This window comes from Lissotriton vulgaris, chromosome 2_1 (genome assembly GCF_964263255.1).
Source record: "Lissotriton vulgaris chromosome 2_1, aLisVul1.2, whole genome shotgun sequence".
NCBI classification, from domain to species: Eukaryota; Metazoa; Chordata; class Amphibia; order Caudata; family Salamandridae; genus Lissotriton; species Lissotriton vulgaris.
Window position 1 is genome coordinate 21373940 of NC_141687.1, and position 20518 is coordinate 21394457.

General features: G+C 47.0%; 1 protein-coding gene across 3 annotated transcripts in view; it reads left to right on the plus strand.

Annotated features, from left to right (window-relative positions):
• Nucleotides 1–20518, plus strand: part of OBSL1 (obscurin like cytoskeletal adaptor 1) — a 548309-nt gene that overhangs the window by 458934 nt on the left and 68857 nt on the right. For all 3 annotated transcript variants that reach the window (XM_086954344.1, XM_086954343.1, XM_086954342.1), the window contains one exon: nt 9011–9172. In XM_086954344.1, coding sequence (XP_086810470.1) covers nt 9011–9172 — 162 coding nt within the window. The remainder of the gene's footprint in view (nt 1–9010; nt 9173–20518) is intronic.

The following is a 20518-nucleotide window of genomic DNA, read 5'->3' on the forward strand; positions in this document are numbered from 1 at the left end:
GTCGATCGGCAATGTTTTCGCATCAAATCCGAAAGTAGCCTTGAAAGGCGACATCCCCGTTGAACTGTGCCAGGTGTTATTGTAGGCAAGCTCCGCCATCCACAAAAGATCTACCCAGGATTCGTGAGCTTCTTTAGAGAAACATCTCAAATATTTCTTTAAGGTCTGGTTCAGTCGCTCTGTTTGCCCGTCTGTTTGTGGGTGGAAGCTGGTAGACAGATTGGACTCAATATTCAGGGCGCGACACCACATGCGCCAGAACCTGGCAATGAACTGGGGTCCCCTGTCGGACACTATCACCCGGGGAATACCATGCAACCGGACAACGTTGCTAGCTAGAAGTTGTGCCGTTTGACTGGCATTCGGAAGACTTTTACAGGGGATGAAGTGTTCCATTTTGGTGAGGCTGTCTACTACCACTAACACAGCGGAAAATCCCTTGTCCAACGGAAGGCCAGACACAAAATCCAAGCTTATGTGCTGCCAGGGTTTTACGAACACCAGGATGTCCCGCCAGCTCTCCCTCATGCACCCAAACAAACGCCTTTTTCTGCAACGGTATTGAGGGCAGAAATAATTTGTTCTGATAAAAAGGCAACCCATCTCTCACCTTCCTCTCTGCTATGCCATGAGCCCATGACATCCAACCTCCAGGATACTGATAAGTTCGTACATCATCCAAAAAGGTCTCAGCTCTGACTATGCACAGAACTTTCCCTTCCGGAATGATGGCCTGTCTTTCTTCCACACTATCTGAGGGCAGGGACTGCCGTGATAGAGCATCTGCCTTTCTATTTTCAGACCCAGGACGAAAAGTGACCACAAAATTATATTCGGCAAAAAAAAGCATCCATCTCATTTGCCTTTGGGTTAAGTGTCTAGCAGATGACATAAATTGCAAATTCCTGTGGTCGGTATACACAGTGATGGTATGAAGGGCCCCCCATAGGTATTGCCTCCACTCCTGAAAAGCCCTTTTTATCGACAACAATTCTTTCTCAGCTATAGTATAGTTGAGTTCCGCCAAACTCAACTTTTTTGACAGAAAGGCCACCGGGTGCAACTGCCCTGTACTCCCATCTCTCTGTGACAACACCGCCCCGATAGCTTCATCCGAAGCGTCAGCCTCAACAATAAAGGGATGGTCTAAATTGGGATGTGACAACACCGGGGCTGTAATGAATGAGGTTTTCAGCGTTTCAAAAGCCTCCCCTGCTTCTCTGGTCCACTCGAAAGGCTTACCCTTCCTCAAAAGTCTAGTAATCGGCACCGCAGTCAATGAGAAATGTAAAATAAAGCGGCGATAGTAATTCGCGAAGCCCAGAAAACTCTGGACCTCTCTCACGTTTCTCGGAACAGGCCAATCACGCACTGCTTCCACCTTACGTTCAGACATTTGCAACCCCAATGGACTGATCATTACTCCCAAGAACTCCACACTATACACCCCAAACTCACATTTGCTGAGTTTCACAAAGAGGCTATGTTCTCGCAACCTGTCCAGCACCTTGCACACATGTTCCACATGACAGTTCTCGTCCATCGAGTACACCAGGATGTCATCGATGTACACGACTACAAACAGGTCAATGTACTCTTTCAACACATCGTTAATCAGGAACTGAAACGCCGCAGGGGCATTGCAGAGCCCAAACGGCATGACTAGATATTCGTATAGCCCATACCGCGTCTTGAAAGCCGTCTTCCACTCGTCCCCCTCTCTTACCCTGACCAAGTGATAAGCCCCTCGCAAATCCAAGCGAGTATAAATCACTGCTTCCCTCACCTGGTCGATCAACACTGTAATGAGGGGGAGAGGATAACGGTTTCTGATGGTATTTTTGTTCAAGACGCGGTAGTCCACACATGCCCTCAAATCCCCATTGGCTTTTGCTATGAAGAAAAGGGGAGAGGCTGCGGGGGAACGAGAAGGTCTTATAAAGCCAATGCTCTCATAGTGAGTGATGTACTCCCTTAAATGAGCAGTTTCAGGTACAGACAACGCATATACACGACATGTAGGAATCACTGCCCCATCAATCAAATCAATCCTACAGTCATAGGCCCTATGCGGCGGTAGCTTCTCAGCTCTGCTTTCGCTAAAAACATCCTGATAGGTTTCGTATGTTTTCGGAAGTGCTACCTCCTTCTCGGCTGCTGTAGCCACCATAAATTGCAAGGCTAACGCTGTCCCTGGAGAAGATACATAAGGCACCAAATGTTCCTTGCACATCCCCGAAGAGAAAAGCACTGTACGGGATTTCCAGTCAATGGAGGGATTATGATATGTGAACCATGGCATTCCCAGTATTATTTCATATTGGGGAGCATCTATGATGTTCAATTCCACTTTCTCCACGTGTCTCCCTTCTGATACCTCTATAGACAACTCCACCTCAGCTGTTTTCTCGGTTATGAGACCCGATTTAATGGGCTGCCCATCGACCGCTAAAACCTCCTCGGGATTGCCTCGGGGTACCCTAGGTAACAACAGACAGTTCACTAACCCGTTGTCAATAAAATTCCCGGTCGCCCCGGAGTCCAACATCACCATTACAGAATGGGTTTTTTGTTCGCACTCCAAGGACATCTCTAACACCAAATGGGACTCAGTTTCCCCTATACCAGAGGAAGCCAAGGAGGTAAGTTTCCAATCGGGGACCTCTTCCGCCTTAGGCAATGATGATTGTACTTCTTCCTTCTCCCTTGCCGTGCTAGAAGCCGCCACCCTCTGATTCTTATTCCAAGTATTAGAGGTCTTGGGATTTGAAGGGCATTCTCTTACATAGTGTCCCTTCTTTCCACAGTACATACAGAGACCCTGGACTCTTCTACTTTCTCTCTCAGTTTTCGATAAAGGGGGCCTAATAGCTCCGATTTCCATTGGCTCCACCCCTGCCTCTGCAGAACCCGTAGCTCTAGAAGGAAACCCTACATTACGGGCATAGCCCCTGTCCCACTTCCGTCTACCCCCACTCCTCTCAGTCAAACGACCATCCAACCGCAACACCAGATTCACCATGTCAATACAAGTGGTTGGCTGCGGGTCTATGTGCGCCACTGCGTCCTTCAGTTCATCTCTTAAACCCTGATAGAACAGGGACATTCTTTTACCCTCTGGCCATTCTGTTTCAGCTACTAAGCGATTGAAAGTAGTCAAATACGTTATCAGATCGCTTCTCCCCTGACGCAATGACAACAACTCCTTATCCGCACTGAAATTGGTGGCCCTTCTGTCAAAAACTTTCTCAAACTCCTCCCTGAACATATTCCAGTTGGACAGCATTGCATCATCATTTTTGACTAAGGGCACAGCCCAATTGGCTGCATCCCCCACCAGGTATGACAGGGCAAACGCCACCCTAGAGTGATTCGTAGGAAAAGACGCCGGCTTACAAGAAAAATGCAGCAGAATCTGCGTCATGAAAGCCTGTGTTTTGCGTGGATCCCCCCCATATCGTTCCGGAGTAGCTAGAGGAATAGGGGGAGGAACAGTAACTTGAATCTGCGATGCACCCGAAGAAAAAGGGTTCTTGGACAATTGCTCAACCCTATCCTTCAGAGCTACCGCTTCAGCCTTGGACGCCACTAGTTCTTGCTGAACCAAAACCAAAGCCCTCAACACATCATCCAAGGTGGCCATATGTACCCCAACCGGACCAGGCAGTATGTAATTCGTGGGTTCGTAATTCTGTCAGACTCCACACTGCAGGGTCCGGATGATGCACATAAACTCCACCTCCCGATCTCACCAACACACTGGTAAAAAACACAGTGGGTTCGAGCGATAGGGCGAGGGAAATAACAGGATACCAAGGAAGGGAAAGGAAGGGGGCTGCTGGGAAGGGATGGCTGAAAGACAAGAAAAACAATGCACTGGTTATATCTAGTCACTTCAAACCCCTGTCTCTATACCTCTGTGCTACTTGTTGTTAGAGGGTTCACCTTTCTGGAATCAACGCTCTCCTCCTCCTCCCAGTATCATGGGTGTGTTTAACCTCCTCCCTGTGCAATGGTTGTGAATAGGGCTGCACCAAATTCCTAAGGAATATAAACAGTAATTAGGTCTCACTCACCCCTATAAGGAATGTAAAACTATTGGTATCGTGGCAATACCTACCCCTCCTTTGAAAAGAGTGTGCCTTAAATAAACGTGCAATAAATCCACCAAGTAAGTGTTATCAACTCAAACAAAGTTATGTTCTTCAAAAGAGCATATATGTGATGCCAGTACATACAATATTCTCCTTCAGGAATACGGCAAGACGTAGCAACCAACTACAGTCCTCCGCTCCTTTTCAGCAAACTCCAAATGTCTCTCAAAAATCCAAGGCTCCAAACACGGCAAGATGTAGGACTTCCCACTATCTTCCGCTTTGGCACTTAACACAATGGACACTAGTGCCTACTTCGTAGCGGCAGTGTGCAGAGTCTGACCCCACTACACTCCGCTCTCCGTCGACAAAAACAAATGTATTCCAATACAAGTCTTAGACAGTCAGCAGTTCAATGTCTATGCATCACAGTTTTAACTTTCACTACAGCGTGTTAATTTCACACGTTGCGTGTAAACTCACAGTACCCAAAGCTGCTTCCTTTCGGTTCGCCTTTCATCCGTGGCTCTTCCTCCAGATTTCAGTCCCGATGATTAATGGCCCGTCTGACCGGCCGGAGACAATCAAATGTAAGGGAAACTCCGTTCCCGTTTCCACAGGCAAACTACCAAACCCCTTGCGCGTCCCTCAATCACTCGCGCTGGAGCCAGGAATTAAACAGACAAAACTTCTCTGAATAACGATCCCAAGAGAAGACAGGAAACCAAGTATTACTAGAACCAAAAAGCACTGTCGGTCACAAAATTACGAACAGGAAGCAATGGGTCCACCTGACTTATATAGGACCCCGCCCCCTGTTTAGGCATTATGGGAGTTGTAGTCTCATGTCTTTAGGTAGGCGCCTTGGCAGATCCTGACAATGTTCTCCAGTATATTGCGCTGGCAGCCCTCGAAGTATTTACAGGCACAATAAAGCCTGCTTGTTGCGACTTGCAAATGCGTTCTTCTGTTCAGCAACTCCAAATTCACTTTGGAGTTTCTGAAGAGACAAACGCATTTGCGGTCGCAACATGCAGACTTTGAGAAACGTATTGAATATCTTTAACCCTGTATTTTGCAAGCTGGGGCGTAGACCAAATCCTTAGTCCAAACAGAATAGACTTCAGGTGTGATAGGGGTGCAATAGACATGAAGCCTAGGTTATGTTTTAAAATCAGTGGTGTGCTTTGGGGCAATTGAAGGGTAGCTCTTAAAAATGTTTTTGCAACCACCTCCAGGGCTTTTAAATTAACATAACCCCAGAGTTTGGCTCCATATGTGGCGGCGACCTGTGCTTTGACCCTCCAGACCTCAAGACAAGGGGGAAATTGGATGGAATGAGCACTTGTTGGCGAATTTTAAAATTGCTGCTGCCCTGTGCTTTGGTATAAGAGGACCTTTAGTAACCTGGGGACCCCAGGTATTTGCAATACAGAGGTGCATGACAAGATAATCAAAATCTAGCACTTTCTGAAGCTCCTCGCTCCAACATTACTGATTCTCTAAAGAGTTACCACAACTGAAGAGGTAATCAATGCAGCATTTATGAATAGTAAAACAATGCATCCCTGCCTGACTCCTTTTGCAACCTTAAAGGGATCATTGTTTTCCCCATTTGTACCCCATCTGACTTGAGCAAAGTTATTGTGGTCAAGCCTGGCAAATGAATCAAGAAGAGGGCGGGGAGCCGAAGGTCACCTAGTGTACGCCATGACTTATTCCAGGAGACTACGCCAAATGCCACCTGGAGATCAACAAGAGACATAAAGGCCACCCCTTTATATGTCTACTTCTTTTCACCTTATTAATTCAAACCTAAAAACCTGATAATTTTGGGGCGAAAGAACATCCCCATAATGCACTGTTATCCATCTATAATTCTATATGATGTGTCAACTTAAATTAAGAATTCTTTTTCAAAAAATACCTCACGAAGTTGGTTAACAGAGACAACCCTTCTACAAAACACGACTAGAACTCACATAGGGCCAGGAATGAAGATCATTGTCTCTTACATTTAGGGGCAGGTACTTCCTTAATTGCCCCCAGCAAAGATTGTTTTGGTTTGATCCCCGCCACTGCTCTGTGACCAAAATATTCAACCTCTTCAGACAAGAACTTGCCCTTATCTATCTGCAGTGTCACCCCTCTCTTTAGCAACATTCCTAAAACCAAAAGGCACATAGTCAAAGAGCGCAGTGGTGTCATCCTCTCTGGGGCTCAGCACTGAGAAGCGACCAGGCCAGTAACCAGGGGTTTATGTTTCATTGGGTTTTTGGTATTAAGGAGCAGTTATTCATTTGTACACATTTTGGGTTCCTGGAAATACCATCTCATTCAGGCTTTCGTCTGGCAGAGATTCTGCGGCTTTCCAGCCTCTGTTTTCTGGCATGCATTTCTCTCATTAATCATGGAAAGTAGAATGTAGTGTTATCATTTCTAGAGGTGACGGGAAAGGGTCTGGTCATCTGTGATGGATGCTGGAAAGCTATTGTGTGAAAGATAATCCCAGTGGTAGACCTCAGAAACCTGGCAGTGATTGGACAGAATCAAGTAAGTCAGTGTATGTTATGAGAGATGGGGGGCTGGGGAGGTCACATACACCTGAGGCGCACGGCCCACTCAGCAGCTCCCACGCAGGTGGTAGGGCTTTGGCAGCACGCCAAAATTAAATGATCAACGCGCTAGTGTGAGATGGAGAATCGAGTACAAACGGAGGTACCCTGTGGAACAGTCACGTGCAAACCCTTCTGCCTTTCTAGTGAGCGCGGCACGTCTCTGAAGCAGTATTTAAAGACATTGTCACCCCGACACACAACATTCATCTGTTTGTTCACTAATGCTCTACAATACAACGGTGTTTTGAATCACGTTGTTTTTACAAATGTACCATAGCTGCTTCAATTCAAAGTAAAATGTAGAAAAGAAACTACAATTACAAAAATAATTAAAGGGAGGGAGTAAACACAAGTTTTTAGCTTCATTGATAGTCTGTGGCAATTCTCCAATAGTAGCTCTCCCATTCATTGTACAAAAGTCATTTGTATAAAAGAAAAGAAACTGAAAAACAGCACAATTTGACTTTTTGGGTTTTTGCCTGGGACTTTCTTGCTACAGGTGATCTGAAAACGTTCACTGAGGTGTTGAGTTAAAACACGAAAGGGGGCCTGTTGGTTTGAGTATTTCTGTCAATGTTTCACAACATAAGGGCGGGATCAACATACAGCAGGTACTGGGCATACATGTTGGGATAAACAGTGTTGGTACGGAGATATTTACATGAAATCAAGTAGACTCCGGTAGTATGACAAACAAGTTGTTTATGTAGCTTTTTATCTTCAGAAACATACAACGCCAGCCGACACCAGTTTCGTCAACAAGGCAATACCCATAGCTACATAAACAACTTGTTTGTCATACTACCGGTGTCTACTTGATTTCATGCAAATCTCTCAGTACCAACACTGTTTATCCCAACAGGTGTTCCCAGTACCTGCTGTATGTTGTTCTGGTGACAAGGGTTCTCATCCTTGGCTCAACCACGAGGTTTAGGGTATTGCCTCTGCACTGGTTGCACAGTGAAATCTGTTTTTTATTTATTTGTATCACTTGCTAACCATGTATACTACTGATGAGCGCCAAAGTCCAGCACATTTCCAAAACCCCACGCAGGCCTTCCATAAGGGCGGGATCACTTAACTATACAAGCCTGTTTTAATCAAAGACGACAAACACGTAGGGAAATCTAAACAAGCCCACGTGCCTCGCACTAAAAGTGGGAGGGTGAGGGGAGTGCGGCCAAAGCATTTCCCTTGCGGGAGCGAGCCTGGGGCACCATGTGTTGCAAACATAAGGTGTCAAGCTCGCTCCCGCAAGGGAATCGCCAAGCCTGCACATGTTGTCATTGAAGGCAATGGAACGTGTGCACGTTTAAGGAATAAAAACCAAAGCGATAGCTTAAGGTCTTTTTCCTAAGTAGCGCATGCGCACTACGTAGGCGAGACCTAAAAAGTACGAAACGCATAAGGATCTGGTGGCTTGAGAGTGGGACATTCAGTCCTCGCATTCATTTTTAAAGAGGAGATATCTCATGTTACTTCTTCGGTGCTGCTGGTCACCCCTTCTGTGGTTAGCCACAAGGGGTGTGGACTTCCTCTCCCTGTAGTAATCCAGTTGTGTGCTGTGATAGAAATATGTGCCTGTAATGACCTCTGTCTTTGTCCCAGATTCAGCTTAGAGTCAATCATGACTCCTAAAACTCCTCAGACTGGTCTCCATCTTGGCTTAGCTGTAGGTTTGAGTGAATGATGCCCCGACACATAGTTTTGGGGATACTGAGCTGTTCTGAGTCTTTCACTCTCAATCTCTGTGTCAGTCACTTCCTGTCTTTGGCAGAGGGTTGCCGGTTAGAACTGTGACAACTTGTAAAGGTTGGTGATCTTCAGCCTCATCCTCGAAAGTGTGCATCAAAGTTCTCACCACATGTGCTTCTCCCGCTATTCTTGGACCAGCTTGTCTTGTGTTGTTGTTCCGGGTGTGAGGTCTCTTTATAACCATGTGTACACCTCTGTTTAAGACCAAGTGCAGCTCTCCTTCGGTGCCTCACACCTGCTTTCCTTCTCATATGTGAGGTCAGTTTTTGTCAACATGTACATCCAACTCTTTGTCTTGTGTACCTGATTTTGTTAGTCGTTATGTGAAGTTTTTTACCACGTATACAGATCAGGGTGTGAGCTCAGTTTCTGACCATCTGTACATCTCCTTCTGTGTCTTTTACCTGCTTGCTTTAAGTTACTCAGGATGTGAGGCCAGTTTCTGACCACATGTACCTCTACACTTCTGTGCCTAGTGTCTCAATATCTCACCACATGGTCATCACTTTCGATGTCCTTCACCCGTTCCTCTTGTTTTTTCAGAGCGTGAGGTGAAGGTTGTCCAGGGGCTGGAAGATGTGGAAATCTCTGAGAATGACAATGCTGTCTTTATGTGCGAACTCTCCCACAAAGACGTGCCGGGAGATTGGTTCAAGAACGGGGAGAAGATACGGACCACGAACACCATCAAGATACGTCAAGAAGGTACAGGCTTAGAAAGAGTGGAAACAGTCTAGGTAGATAGGTAGAACCATGCTTGAGTGGTAGGATGTTCCAATGATTGCACATATTTAGGAGTAGGGTGGAGGCTACATTGAACTGGGCATAGTTTATGAATGCTAATGAGCCAACTCACAGAGGCGTGGGTTTGGTGTCAGTCCCTTTAAAGACGCGTGCCATGCATGTACTCAAACAATTTTCTACAGATTAGCCTTCATGCTTGGGGATTACTGTAGATTACCAGTAAGTAACCAGGCCATTACCTCCTTGTCTTTCGTCTTCCAAGTACTGACCACTTCAGGATATGTCCACGCTCATGAGGAGGCGACCATCAAAGCAGTACCAATAAAATGCCAATACAAATCCTGCTGCTCCCAGTAATGTTTTCATAACAGAAATCATTCAAGAAAGGAAAACTCGCCAAGTCTGAAATTACAGGTTCATTGATTCAGGACAATGTCTGATTTCCATAATCGTAGGTTCCGCGCCCCCCACCTACATGCAACCTATAATGATTCATAAAGGTTTGAGTAGAGATCACGAGGCAGCATTACAAAGGTCTTTGAGGAGGAGTGCTCAGGAGACAAGCGCTGCCCTGGTACATCATGCCTGACCGGGACGCGGAAGGCCAACACCTGTGAATCACGAGCCAGATAACTCGCTAGCCGAAGCCATCTATGGGTAGTCAGTGCGGAGGAGTGATGATCTTGACCTAAGGTAATAAAGTCATTACGAAGAGGCGCGGTCTGTTCTCGGTAAACAGAAAGGTCTCTATGGTATGAAGTTGTGTCTGTTCCTCTGAAGATGATGAGGAGAAAAACTGGAAGAACCAACTCTTATGTACAGTGAAAAAAATACAGTACTTTGGGAAGTAAAGATGTGCTCGATTAAGACCACTTTGTCCTCAAATAACATAAAAAAGAAGAGGAGAGAAAAGCACCTAATTGCCCAATGCTTCTGATGGAGCAAAAGGCCTCTGAACAAAACTTTAGCCCACAAAAAAATCTTTAGATCAATCTCTGGTAGTGGCTGAAATGGAGGTCTTTGAAGAAACTGCAGTCGTAAGGAAGGATTCAGTGGAGGGTCTGGGGGGTGAACCACACTTCTTCGAAGACAAACTCTCTACAGTAGATGACAAGCGAAGTCTGAAATTGAAATCATCCCTGACCCCTAAAAGGCTGGGTAGCCGCCCGTCGGCTTCTACTGATCGAAACTGACAAACCCAACAGGAACCCATCTCTGAGGAAAATAGTACTTTAACTATCCACAGGAGCTGTATAAAGATTCTTTGACATACACCTGGCTCCAATCTTGCGCAAGTGGTGGACACATACATTAGGAGTTGATGGGCAGTGGTTCTGCTTTATACTGAAGCGACCTTGATGGAACATTCCTAGGCCTTCAGAACTAACCTTTCCCAATCCAACCCTCAGGCGTAGTTTCAGAAGGGATAGCTCCTGGAGAAGGGGAGCCCAGAAGGGAGAGGATAGGTTTCTTTAGCAACATTTGCAGAAGCAAAGGATATCATTGGAAATATGGCAGACATGGGGTGATCACCATCCTCCTTGGATGGTCATCCTTGAGCTACCAAAGCCCCTGAGGTCTCATCAGAAATAGAAAGAAGGCAAACAGCAGACCTCGAGCCACTGAAGAGGTAAAGCATTGATCTGTCATATCTTCAGCGATGAAACAAAACTGAAGAACTCCGAGCATGATCCGCTGTGGCCGACAGATGCAACCAAGGGCAGCCACACAACGCTGACCGTCTCTGAAACACAATAGGGCTCTGAGACAGATCCATTGAGGTGGGAAACATCTGAATCCACTGACCTGCATACTCATTCTTCCTCCCTAGAATATTGACTGATGCCACAGACATCAGGTCTGTGGCTTAAAGGGCCTTTACGGTTCCCCCCTTTCAGTCTGTGGTGATTATCAATGGTTGGAGAGAGGGCAAGAGTAAAGCCTTATCTAGATGTCCTCAGAACCGTTGTAGTGCTTCGTGGACTTGACTTGTTATTGGGACCACAGCTTCGTAGTTTTCTGAAGCCGGGGTCCACGTCTGTAAAAGATGCCTGGCCAGGGGAAGCGGATGTCGCCGGTGTCATCAGTAGGCAAGCTGCCATGTTGAAACCTTCACCAGTTGAAAGCTGTTGCTTCTGTTTGGCTCAATAAAGCAGACAATCTGAAAGGAACCACCTGGAGCTGAATGTGCCGCCCTAGAACGCAACACCTGAGATCTTTTTTCAAGAATGGGAGGATGGAGGTGTGAGCCGCGCAGATCTTGTGAAGTGGATCTCAGGCCATGGTCCCTGGGGCGATTGTCTGTAGAGTCACCATCTTGTATGCTGACGCTGAATGAAAGAATTGACTGTCTTTAAGTCTAGCAACGAGGATGATTTTTGTACCTGGAATAAAACTGAATAAGAAGCTGCCCTGGTTCGAACTTCAGGACTTGCCAAATCACAGCAATATGTCTTCAGTGCCTCCGAGAAAAGATTCACGGTGGAGTGGACACCTGGGGACTCTCGGACCTGTGTTCAATCGCTGTCTCTGTGATATGAGACACCCATGCTGTCTGTGATTAAGGAATACCAGCTTCAGACTCAATTCTTTAGACATTCCCCCCCTGGACTAGCTGGAGCTGCTGACAGTCTTAATTTTGAACAGAAAGGCGCTGGAGCGCTGGTGCTTGCTGAGACTTTTCTGAGAAAAGGGCTCCCTGCACATGATTGCTTTCCCTTAAATGACAAAAAAGGACTAATCTGTATTCTAGAATCTTAAACATAAAAGTATAGGAGGCACCAAAAATGTTGTTAAACATTAATATTTATTTGACAATTAAAAAAAGGCTTTTTCCATGATCCATGGTAAATTTCTGCAGCTCGTGCAAGGATATGCACTCAGTTTTAAAATAAATTCTTGGCCTCCTGTTAAGTTGTTGAAAATATAAATGAACAGCCAAGCTATAATGCATGACAATGTTTTCTCTCAAACACCTTTTTAGGTCTCGCTAGACCTATTGCTGCCAAGTTCCTTGTCAAGCGACCTAGATCTGGCCACGAGCGCCGATTACACATCGTGACCGCGCATGCCCCGCCCCCCAGCCGTGCACATCTTTTGCTCCACATTCACACTCACGGAAGCACACGCACACACATACATATACACACACACACACACATGCACACACGCGCGCACACACAGACACACACAGACCCACACCCCCACTACTAAGCACCACTTACCACATCAGCGCCTCAGCCGCCACTCCTGTCTTCTGCTGCCACCGCTCCTCTGGACCAGCCATCCACTCCGTGGGCGGATAAGACGGATGTCCCGCCCCACGACAGCCGTGAGCGTGCACATCCCGACACCGGAAGTTCGGGAGAGTGCACGCTCACGGCTTGTTCCTCTTGTTGGATTTATAATCGCATTCTGTCCTCTTCACCCAATCAATACATCCTGATCAGCCAATGCCCACTGACATCAGACAGATCTCCACACTGTCAGAGTGTGGGCTTTGAGAATGGTAGTGACGTCACAGCATTCATTGACGGACCCTTTCACTGAGACTAGCACACGGGCACGTGCACACACTCACCTCCTGGGGGCGCGCTGCTCTCCTCTACTGAGGTCGGCAAATCACTCATTGCCGCGCCGAAGGTGGACCTGAACAGCGGGAACAAAAAAAGCCCTGCAGCTGCCTCCTGCCTCGGGAAGTAAAAGCGTAAAGAGGACAGCGGGGAGTGCCTCTTGGCTCCCAGCCCACTCACACAGGGAAGGCGAAAATCACAGGTATGCGAGAGGGCGCTTTATTTGCAGACTTTGCCCAGCCCAGCCTGTTCTCTGCGAGAAATGGGAAAAAATCTCACTGCGAAGTGCCTCTCAAGGCCGGCTGCATTCCTTCAGCGCCAGGGCAAGGTCCGTCCTCGAGTAGGCCCCAGGCGCATCTCACCCCACCACGGGCCCAGAGCAGCTCGAAAACCGACTGCTTTTACTGAAAGTGCGTGACCTGAAGATTCCCATGTTCTCTTAAAATAGACGCCATTTATTTTACGCTACCGAAGAGACGGCTGCCAGGACTGCAGAGCAAGGGCGCACCTACAGTTGGTGCAGTGGCACCGGGCACCTTGAACCCTGCCAGTGCGGTATTTTACTATAAGAACAGCAGTTATAGTTGGAACAGTCTTTGGGATAAGTTTCTACTTTTTTGTGGTTTAATGAGTGACTTGTGTACACTATACTTTAATGGTGCCACTAAGACTCTCCATAGGCCCCTAGAACCGCTGCAGTAAGGGAAGTATAACTCTCATTCACCTTACAATAACACCAGAACCTTCGTAGCTTTTTTTAAGGACCTTGTATCTTTCCTCAACGCACTAAAGTGCCTAGAGCACCTAGGTAGAACGTGCGCTCCATGCACATATTTTATATATCCTCTATTTCCCCGTGTAGTTGTTATTGTCTGCTGCTAAGGGGAACTTTCACCTAGTTCACGTTTTATTCTCCAACATTACTTTGTGACCGGGGCTAAAAAGGATGTGCCTTCTTAATCGCGTTGTTTCTTTTTAACCATTAAATCTGCATGTAACTTTGTAGGTTATTTTGCTTGCTGCAAATCGGTGTGTGTTTTATATATTTTTTTGTTTTGTGCATAGGTTTAAATAGTCTTTGGGATCAACTTCTAATTTTTCCTGGTTTAATGTGTATAATAGCTCTGGTAACAGCCCATAAACATCCTGTTGTTACTGGGGGCTTGTTCTCGCGTTTCAGCTAGTTTTAACAGAGCCTTTGAGGAATACGCTTCCTCGAGATAAGCCCAACTCAGGAGGCGCTTTTGTTCAAAATTGTCTACCTATAGCTGCTAAAATTTGAGATAGCTATATGTGTCGTTTTTCCCCTACCAACTGTGTGAATATCGGGTTATCATTTATATATATTTCCAGATGTTGCCTAGTTTTGGTCCGCTAGGTATTATTATTTTGGATTACATTTTATTTTTATGCTATGCTCTTTTTGTATTTTGCTAAGCGGGTGATGTTCATGAAATGCAAAAAGTTACAGCCCCTGCCGATCAGTTGCATTCTTGGCCAAAACACACACTTTTTTTTATTAGAGCGATTTAGTGTGAGCTGGCCGTCTTTTAAGAGATTACATTTAAACTTGCTGCTTGGTGTTAAAGCTGCACCCAGGTGCTCTTGAAATTGTATGCTTTATATGCACAAAAAAACAAATCACCTCAAAGTAGCTCCGTGGCTTTGTGTCCGTCTTTCTGGAGCCGCAGCTAAGTACTTCACAGGTTTTTAAAGTATAAACATTGTGTGAATTTACTCTCACATCAGTGCCGCAAGCCGGCAGAAAACAGTGACTAAATACCCTTTGCTTTGGATCAAGGTTATGCAGAGACTGCTGCACGACAAATAGCTCTGTGCTTCCTTAGCTCGGTTGTGCTTGAGTTGTCCCAAAACATGCAGCTCCCCTTTAAATGCACCCACCCTCTTGTGTGGTAGCGGTGTGAAGAATGCCCTGGGCAGTCACTCACTCCTGGGCTCTTAAATGCACATATTTGTATTGTCTATTATTTTGGGTTTGAACACTTTTATTTGTTGTTTGTTTTTATTTTGTAAATATGTATTCGTATATGCTGTAAAATGCCCGTCTTTCCCCATAAAATAGCTATTGGTGCAGATATCTGAAGCTGCCCCATGTTAGATGCGAACACTTCATCCAGCCGTATCTTATATGCTAGGATACTTTAGAGTTACTGTACATGCTGCTAGAATGCTAGTGCATCTGCGCGCCACATTATTCAATACCGAAGGAGCCAGTATAGCCTTTCATCTTGTCCAGGTCGATAAGTAAAAACCAGCCCACTGGAATCAAAAAGTAATTAAGCGGGCTCCATATATTTTACCGGCGAAGCAAGCTTAGTCTTCCCTTCCCAACCCGGAGCTGTAAATGGTCCTTCTTGTACTCCCTTGGAGACCCTGCCGAGTCTGCTCTCTTCCTATGATACCAGCAGAGCCAGCATTCCTCACTTTTTTTCAGGAAGCCCAATACGACGGACAAACCTGGCAACCGCAATGGCCTTTAAATATTAGGCCCAAAGCACTGCCATTACCAGGCCCAAAGCAACACCATTATCCGGCCCAAAGCAACGCCATGTATTTTGCCCAAATGTCAATGTTAGTGCACACAAGCCTTGGGAGAGCAATAGCAGCGAGCGCTCTCCTCAGTGTGGCACATTTCTCTGCTGCACACTGTACTGTAGCGCACACTGTAAGCACAGATTTTATATTTCATCATTATTATTATGAGCCTGCACCTGTTTTAGGTCTCGCCTGTCGATGCGCATGCGCATCGAGCTTGCGAGACTATGGGGGCTTAAACACTCTTTAACCAACTTGCAAGGAATCGTGGCGATTCCTTGCAGTGCCAGTGAAATTTAAGCTCAATGCGCATGCGCATTGAGCTTAAAAGCGCGTGCACATGCCCCCAGCCGCCTGCCTTGCCCACTCTCTCTCTCACAGCCTCCCCCAGCTCCGCCCCCTCACTTCTTGGTTGCACGGCCGCTAGGTCGTGCCTCCCCTACTCTCCTCCCCCCTCCTCCTCCTACTCTCCTCCCCACTCTCTCTCTCCCAGCACAACCTTGTTCTATCTCACTTTTTCTCACCCAAGATGGCGCCCCTTGACGCCTAGTTTGCGGTATAGTGCACAATCACGATCGTGTATAGGCACGGACGGCACACACACACTGGTCATACCTCTGACTACCCACCGTCCAGTGCTTAATTTGTAAAATATTAAGTGCAGGTGCTCCAATTTTTTTATTAGGCCACACCCACTTCCCCTTGCTCCACCTACTTCCACTACTAGCTCCACCCACATCGGTATATGCTCCGTCCATATTCTACAACAGCCAGATGTAATACCTGAGTTGAATTTCAGCCAGCGAGCCTTTCTCCAACATGTTTTTGATAGAAGGTTCCTCCCCTCCAGGGCCCCAAGTACATTTTTTAATAACATTTGAATAATCAATGGCATCCCTAGTTCGCTGGCTTCGCGTAGCTACTGGTACTAAAGTTAGTTTACAATCACTGCTTAAATGCTTAACTTCTAATCTTACCAGTTCTTAATTTGTGCCACTGCTACCAGCGCCCACAAAATAGCGGAAGCAGCTGAACACATGCTATAAACCAGAGGTCATGTAGTAGATGACATCACAAAACAACGCAAAACCTGCGCTGACATCATCAAACTTGCATTCTATAACACCTACTATTGGTTAATGACAGAAAGAAGGTTCGCGGGAGTCACATGACGATCCCCTGTGGCATCATGTGACTCTGGGCAATAGCTCACTGAATCTCCCTGGCGACCCTACTGCACCTTGAAACATTAAGGGCTGATATGCTCACGCTTTACAAATAGTTATTATTATTCTAAAGATGCAGGGCTCGATAAAGAGAACTGTGTTTTTTCTGTACACTGGTCGGTCTCTTTAACACCCTCTTTCGTACGGTGCCGTCCAGCATTTTGCACTAAACCGCACCTTGAGCTGGAGTGCTGGACTAAGGTGCTGCACTTTGTAGACCCCTTTAATAACATGTTTGTTTCACCCCTTGTTTCCGGCATTCGTGCTTTGTTTCTCTGCCATCCTGCTTTCCAGCAATTTGGTGCAGTTAGGCGTCTTGGGCATGGATGTGTAAACTCAGATCCCTGTGGCTGCGAAGTCCCTGGAAACCCCTTTTGTGTAGTCAATCAAAGGGGCCCCTGTCTTGCTGATGGTCCCTGCAAATTTGATAATATGGCAGAGTAAGTGCATTAGTGAGTGCCAGTGTGTGTGTGTGTGTGCTTATGTGCCTGTGACAGTGAGCGCGTATGTGTGCATCATGCAAGCACATGTGTGAAAGCATGATTGTGTGTGGGTTTTTATGACTGTGTGTGCGTGTATGTTTGAGCTTGTGTGTGCGCATACGTGACTGCTTGTGTGTGTATTGTATTACATTGTAGTATGTGCATAGGGCTTCCAACCCCTGACAAGGTCACACTACGCTTGTTAGACGTCACGTAGGTTGTCTTACCTACGAGAGAAGTGTGGGGTGAGGTGTATACAGTTTAGAGATGTGCAGTAAACGTGGTGCAGCGGCGTTGCTGCACATAATCATTAAGTGCCGCGGAGAGTGTGAGAATGCACACATACACTTATGTAAATAAATCGTTATGAAAACATGAGGAATCCACTTACCATTATTCGTTGTGGGCCGGCCGACAGGGACACACACTGGCTGCACTGCACTGCCTTGTGCCTTTGCTTAAATTGATTAGGCCGCGGCGGCCTGGTGCTGCCTGCTTGCCTGCACAGGCTGCCCAGCTCTGCCCTTAATGTCGATGTCGGTCGGGTCGGGTCAGGCCGGGCTGGGCTCACAACGTCGACGACGATTACTCATGGGGAGCTGCGGTGGTTATGCTGGGTCATGGCTCCTGGTGGCAAAGTGAAAAAAATTGGCGCGGCGTGCGCATGCTGCCATGCGCACAGCCCCTACCCCATCAGAACCTCCAGCACGGCCCGCCCAAATAAATCAGTGTGTATCTGTGTGTTCCGCGGCCCGCCCACTGACAAGCGGCAAACAGTCAACACCGCACTGACTGAATGAAGAAGGCCCGCGCGGCCCCACGGCCGCCATGACATGTATATTTATCATTAATTTGAATATTCTCTTGGACTTGGGCAGGGTGATTAAGAAGTGAGTCACAACGCTAAACCCCGTGACACTGTGACTCACTCGGCGGAATAAGCAAAAATCACGCTGCGGGCCTGTGGCTGCACCGAGTACAGTAAAGGTACATTTTAAAACACATCAATGTGGACGTGCGCAGCAGATGCATAGACCCGGCCCTGATAATTAAGTGCCGGTGCTAAGCACCGGAAAGCACCGGCACAAATTAAGCACTGCCACCGTCCCAATTATATCCGCCCTCTGATTCTCCGCCCAAAGTTCCCTAATTTGCCCCCCCCGACTACTAGCTGTAACCCTTGTACCCTACAACTGTTTTAAAGCGCTCTGATGCTACGTCCGCGCTATATGCAAACCCAAAAAAATAACAAGCAAACCTCAGGTGAGAGCAAATGTAGCAACAAAGGTACAAAGAAAAGTGACGTTGCAATAGAATCCCACTATGACTTCACGGGAACTGGGTAATTCCCTTGTGCAGCACCTCCTCCTTTCTTTCCCCCGCACCCTACACATGGGTGAAAGGTCGTGCCGCGCTTCTGCTTCCGGTATGCTTTACTCCAACCGGATCCAGCTTCCTTCTTCCTCCTTCTTCTCAAAACTCATCTCGGCTAAGGTGGAACTCTAGCCTTGCCGCCACCGCTTGAGTCTCCTCGTTCCCCGCCAGCGCCGCCATGGGAGTCCCGGCCTTCTTCCGCTGGATCAGTAGCAAATACGCAACACTCGTTACGCACGCTGTGGAGGAGAAGGTGGGTCTGACCGCCTAGGGGAAGCCGCACGCTTTTGTTTTGCAAAAAAGGGAAAACGTGTGCTCATTGTCGACTGGTATTAATATTTCTTCAGTTGTAGGAGTTTTTCATCGTGTTCTTCTCTGAGGCTTGCTTATCTGTGCCTTTCTCCGAATTTTCAATGGTAGACTGCTATCGCTTGAGTTTGCACAGCTTCATGCCTGTGCTTAGTGCTCTGAGCCTGGTTATGTTTTGAACGCTAACGGGTCGGTTGGTGGACGACCTTCCAGCTGGGGGTTTAAAATAAACAGTAAGAGATTCCTATCTTCCTAGATTTATTTCTTCAGAGTGCATGTAGGAGATCACAAAACGTGCACCACGAGGGACATTGGTCAGTTCTTGAACTTTGCGATGTTAGTTGTGTCGCACACTCCTGGTCTCGGGATGTTTTTTTGGCACAGCAGTGTTACTGTAAATGACAAAGACGGCTTTGCCATTTGATTACTGCTATCGGTGAATCGACATTTGGTTAAAATAAAGGGCACGCTAAGTGTATATTTTTACGCATTTAACTGCAAAAGGGTTCAAACCCATTTGGCCATGACCATGCTGACCTACATCGATATACCCACCGCATTTATGGAATTTGATCCGGCAGCTGTGCAGCCACACGTGTGCCATGCAGTCACATGCCTGCGTATGAAACAGTTGTATGTGCAAGGCAAGATTCGGGCTACGTTTCATCCCAGAGCTTGAAATAGGCTGTAGAGTCGATCATGATGTAGATGGCTCATACTACTGTTAAGCTTGTCTGCCGCAGTGTCTCTGTGCTTTCCGTACAGGCTAGCTTCTGCCTCTTGCAGTGCTTACCAGCCAGAAGGCTGTGCTGAGCAGCCCCTTGTAGGGACGGGACAGAGATACCAATGCAGGTTCACAGAAGACGGTTTACCTATGTAATCTCACAGATGAGCTAAAAACGACCGAATGTGACAGCGGTGGGCTCACTACCGAGGCCTGACCCCAGACCTCAGTTGTCGATTGCTAACCCCATAGAGTGGCCGTGCAGTCCTATAGTCCAGTTGCGTGATGTACGTTGTGGGATGTCATTCAGGTTCATCGGCCATTGTCTGGGACAGTTCAGAGGGATGCAGACTAGTTATAGCTCAGCGTGTTGTACTCGTTTTGTTGTCATCACCAATATGCAACGTTATGTCACTGTATGCAAGAATACGTACATATGTATGTGGCCCCTCGGCCTGTAAGATGGCTAGAAATGCAGTAACATTTGTTTTGAAAAAGAAACGACAGAATGGAATGCTATCTAGAGGAGTTCACAATGGTTGCAGTTCCCTGAGGTTAATTAAGAGTCAAGAGATATTTAGGACAGACTCCTCCTACATTAACCCCTAGTTCCCCAGCCTGCCGAGAGCAGCTCTTCACGCTCAGCCCTCTACCTACTCTCTCTCCCCTCACGACGCTCTTCCCGCTCCGCCCCCCTCCCCACTCTCTCTCCCAGCACACCTCCCCCTCACTCCGCCCCTTGTTTAAACTTGAAAATACCTCCCGCCTCTCCTCCCCCTTCCTTCCCTCCCCCCGGCTTCTTCCCACCCTCCTCCCTTTGCCCCGAGGACATCACGAGAGCCGCTAACCCTCCTCCAGGAGCCAGCTGATGAGGGAGGAGACGCACAACTGCGGACCTCTCCTGCTGGCACACGAACAACGTCACCTTCTTCACTCTTCAGCACACCAGCCATATTTTTGGGGGACTAGCCAGAGTTGTTAAAGTTGAGCTATATGTACTGTGAAGCCAATGCAGACAGCGGCAAAGTGGCTTTGAACGAAACTCAAAACAAGTAACTCTCACT